This window comes from Talpa europaea (assembly GCF_964194135.1).
Source record: "Talpa europaea genome assembly, chromosome: 1".
Taxonomy (NCBI): domain Eukaryota; kingdom Metazoa; phylum Chordata; class Mammalia; order Eulipotyphla; family Talpidae; genus Talpa; species Talpa europaea.
In genome coordinates, this window is record NC_140073.1 from 44,866,811 (window position 1) to 44,871,165 (window position 4,355).

Below are 4,355 nucleotides of genomic sequence, written 5' to 3' on the forward strand. Positions count from 1 at the left end.
CATGTGGGACCCTCCTCTGGTGGCCAGGGAACGAACTGTGCTGCAGAGGCTGCGGGCAGCTTCGCAACCCAGCGCTCAACCAACAGCTCTGAGGAGGCTCAGCAGTCTGATGGTTTCTATAGCTGGATTAATGGCTATGTTAATCCCTTCTACCCCCACCTCTTTATGTGAGTCTTGTGATGACTCCTTTCCAGTTTTCCACTCTTATCCTCCATCAAAGTCATTATAGCTTTGAATTTATCCCACTAGTATAAATATTTCACCACTTGGGCTTCCCTAGTGGCACAAGGAGTTAAGCACTATCAAGCTATCAGCAGCCACTGCAGCAGGAGTTCAATCCCTGGCCAGGGAGTTAACCCACATGGCGCAGCAGACCTCTCCTGTCTCCCCCACTGCTCTCCTCAGCAGTGTATTTCAGTCAATCTGCCTGTTCTGCTCCCCACTCTGTCTCTGGTAAATCCTCTCACCACCCCTGCACCTCTGGCCTGCACCCCAGCTCTTGTATGCATAAACAAAATAAACTTTAAAAGAAATTTTCACCACAGAATGTGACCTTGATTATTGAATGCAATTAAATTATATCACCTTATTTTGTATTACCTTTTATAAAAGCCTGAAAATTTTGAATGTGGACACATTTGCCTCCACGGATTTCTGAGAATAGATTATAGACCTAGTACAACCTGTCTATTTCAGCATTTTGCCCAAATTCCAATCCTTAGTTGCATCACTTGATCCTTAGACCACGTGGAGAAGTCAGTGAGGCTGCAGCCAAGGCCTGTGGGGCTGGCGGTATGGCCTCTCTGCTCAGGCTTCATCCAGGCTCCACCCACCTGGGGCTCTTCCCACACTTTGTGGCCCCACCTCCACATTCCTAGGTGCCACCGACCAGGGCTTTTCCTTCAGGGACTGACATGGCCCGGCAGCGGAGAACAGGACTGCTGTTCCTTCTGGCGTGGGTGGCAGTGGTGTGGGCTAGTGATTTAAGGACGGACCTTCTCAACATCTGCATGGATGCCAAGCACCACAAGAAAAAACCAGGCCCTGAGGACAAGCTGCATGAGCAGGTGGGCAGAGGGTGCTGGGGTCGGGGGAAAGGCGGGGAGCTGAATCAAGATGAGGAAAGCAGGAGATGGAAGCATCAGCTCCCTCCATGGCTGAGGCATGCAAGGACGCCTGAGGAGACCTCCAGTTTGCTCCAATAGGGGTGACTGCTTAACAGTGTGTGCCTAGTGTTGTCTGTACAATGCCAGCAGCTCAACTCCTGGTCGTTGGGTTTCCGTATCACACACATCAGGAAGGACAGCCAGAGGGGATCTGGAAAATGAAAGTGGAACCCCCATCTTGGGGGTTGATTTTGAGGATCTGAGAGGAGAGAGTGCACTCTGCACATCCAGGCTCCTCTTCTGCCAGCCTCACACAGCTCAAGAAAAGTGGATCTCTCACAATTATGAGATTGGGTGTCAGGCATCTTAACTCATTCATCCAGTGAACATTTCCCCTGGGTTTCTTCACCCTATTAGACCTGCAGTCTCCTTCCTATGACAATGATTTTGCCAACCCCTTTAATATCCAGAGCCTCTCTTGAAAAAAAAAAAAATCAGTAGATGCCATTAACTGTAAAGAAAAACAAAAGGAAAGTCACTTGTAATATGTATTATAAAATGCAAAGATTTATTTGGACCTAATTAACAGATAAAAGTACTCATGTTATTAATTTGCTCTGATACTAAAGTCTAGGTTGAGTTTTTTCATTCATTCAATAAGAATGTACTGAGTCTCTATATTAGTTATTTATTTAACACGTTTTCTCACCTCTTCTAAGTCTTCACTGTCTCCTCAATGAAGCTTACTCTCATCATTCTATAAACTACACTCTCCCCTCCCTTTCCTGATTTATTTTTTTCCAAAGCTATGACCTCATGATAAATGTTCATGATTGTGTCCCAGTTCCTAGAAAGGTGCCTGTGTTCCAGAAAGTGGGAACTCAATACAGATTTGAATGAATGAATTTTTGTGATGATTGCACTTCTGGCCACGGGGGGCTCCTGAGCCTCAGAGAACTTCCCTCAACAGCAAGTATTTCTCTGAGAGACTCAGACTGCATCAAGGGATGAAGGATGAAAGGGAAGTGGCTGTCTGTGAAAATATTCTGGCTGTGCTGAGCATGGGAGTTAGTCTTGTGTCTTCCCTGTCCAGTGCAGTCCCTGGAAGGATAATGCCTGCTGCTCTGTCAACACCAGCCAGGAAGCCCATAAGGATATTTCCTACCTGTATAGATTCAATTGGGACCACTGTGGCAAAATGGCACCTGAGTGCAAAAAGCACTTCATCCAGGACACCTGTCTGTATGAGTGCTCCCCCAACCTGGGGCCTTGGATCCATCAGGTATCAGTGTCCTCCCCCACATCTCTATTTTTTTGTTTTTTAAAGATTTATTTATTTATACAAGCGCCGGGTATAGTCAGAAGTGCGGAGGGTGAGAGAATTCACCAGAGCCAGAGCAGGGAACAGAGCAGACAGAGGAACCGAAGTACACTGCTGAGGGGAGCAGCGGGCGGCAGGAGAGGTCTGCGCGCCATGTGGGACCCTTGCCTGGTGGCTGGGGATCTAAACAGGCGCTGCAGAGGCTGTGGGCAGCTTCGCAGCCTAGCGCTCAACCGCTGCACCACCAGGGGATGCCCTCTATTCTTTTTAAAAAATATTTTATTTATTTATGCATACAAGAGTTGGAGTGCAGGCCAGAAGTATGGGGGCAGGATGAGAGGATTCACCAGAGACAGAGTGGGGAACAGAACAGGCAGACTGACTGAAATACTGCTGAGGGGAGCAGTGGGCAAGACAGGAGAGGTCTGCTGCACCATGTGGGTAGCTCCCTGGCCAGGATCAGACCATTTTTTTTTTGATTGATTGATTTATTTATACAAGCACTGGGTACAATCAGAATCGCGGGAGGGTGAGAGAATTCACCAGAGCCAGAGCGGGGAGCAGAGCAGGCAGAAGGACCGAAGTACACTGCTGAGGGGAGCAGCGGGCGGCAGGAGAGGTCTGCGCGCCATGTGGGACCCTCCTCCGGTGGCCGGGGAGCAGCCGGGGATCCAATCGGCGCTGCAGAGGCTGTGGGCAGCTTTGCAAACCAGCGCTCAACTGCTGCGCCACCGGGGAGGCCCCAGGATCAGACTCTTGCCACAGTCTTGCCGCAGTGGCTGGCAATAGCTTCATAGTGCTGAGACTTCATCCCTTGTGCCCCCACATCCCTATTCTTAGAGAGCTGAGTCTTCTTGCCTCTCCAGCTCTGGGTCTATTCAGGGGTGGGTTGCTGAGAATCTTGAGCCTGAGCCCTTTTCCTCTGCCTACTTCCCCCAGGTGGACCAAAGCTGGCGCAAAGAGCGGGTCCTGAACGTGCCCTTATGCAAAGAGGATTGCCAGGAATGGTGGGAAGACTGCCGCACCTCCTACACCTGCAAGAGCAACTGGCACATGGGCTGGAACTGGTCCTCGGGTGAGGACCTGGGTGGCACACAGAGAGGGATTTAGAGGTGGAAGTGGGGGCCATGGAATGGGTATATGGAAATTTGGGATTGTGGGATTGGTGGAACCAGAGAAAGTTCTAGGTCCAGTGGCTAAAGGTCTTGCATCTTCCCTACAGGGTATAACCAGTGCCCAAAGGAAGCTACCTGCCAGCCCTTTGATTTCTTCTTTCCTACCCCTGCTGATCTGTGCAGTAAAGTCTGGAGTGACTCCTACAAGGTCAGCAAGTATGGCCGAGGGAGTGGCCGCTGCATCCAGATGTGGTTCAACCCGGATTATGGCAACCCCAATGAGGAGGTGGCCAGGTTTTATGCTGAGGCCATGAGTGGGACTGGGCTCCATGGGGCCTGGTCTCTTCTGCTTGGCCTAGCCTTGATGTTGCTTTGTCTTCTCTGCTGAGCCTCTTTTACCTTCTGATCCCCAGCCATCCCTGTTCAGCCCCCAGCTCCATATTCAATCCTGCTCCAGGGTGGGAACGCTGACCAATAGTTTAATAAACCAGTCACCCTACATGTATCATGTGAATTACTGGATGTGAGTGGAATGTGACTTTTGCTGCCCAGTTCCCACTGACTGAAAAGTTAGAATTGGTCACGTCACAACTCTTATACTTGCTATGAGTTTTCCAAATACTTAACTATTCTTCTGCCCTTGGACATATTCATAGTTCTCAATATCATTTTTCACTATAGCGCTAATCTAAAGTCAGCCTCAGCATTTCACCACTTGAATTGGAGCCAAGCTTCCGAGGGTAGACTATTCTGCTCTGGTCATCTCTCCAACAGAAGAGAAGGGAACAGACATGCCCAGCATGTTCTAGATGG

The 4,355-nt window shown here is 49.5% G+C and overlaps 1 protein-coding gene across 1 annotated transcript; it reads left to right on the forward strand.

The window, feature by feature from the left end:
• Window positions 1–888: 888 nt before the first annotated feature.
• Window positions 889–3,930, forward strand: LOC311180240 (folate receptor alpha-like; the record flags this gene model as incomplete). Its single annotated transcript, XM_084247928.1, has 4 exons — window positions 889–1,067; window positions 2,200–2,388; window positions 3,367–3,502; window positions 3,650–3,930. The coding sequence occupies exons 1-4, from the start codon at window positions 915–917 to the stop codon at window positions 3,928–3,930; spliced, it is 759 nt and encodes a 252-aa protein (XP_084104054.1). The 5' UTR covers window positions 889–914.
• Window positions 3,931–4,355: the final 425 nt, after the last annotated feature.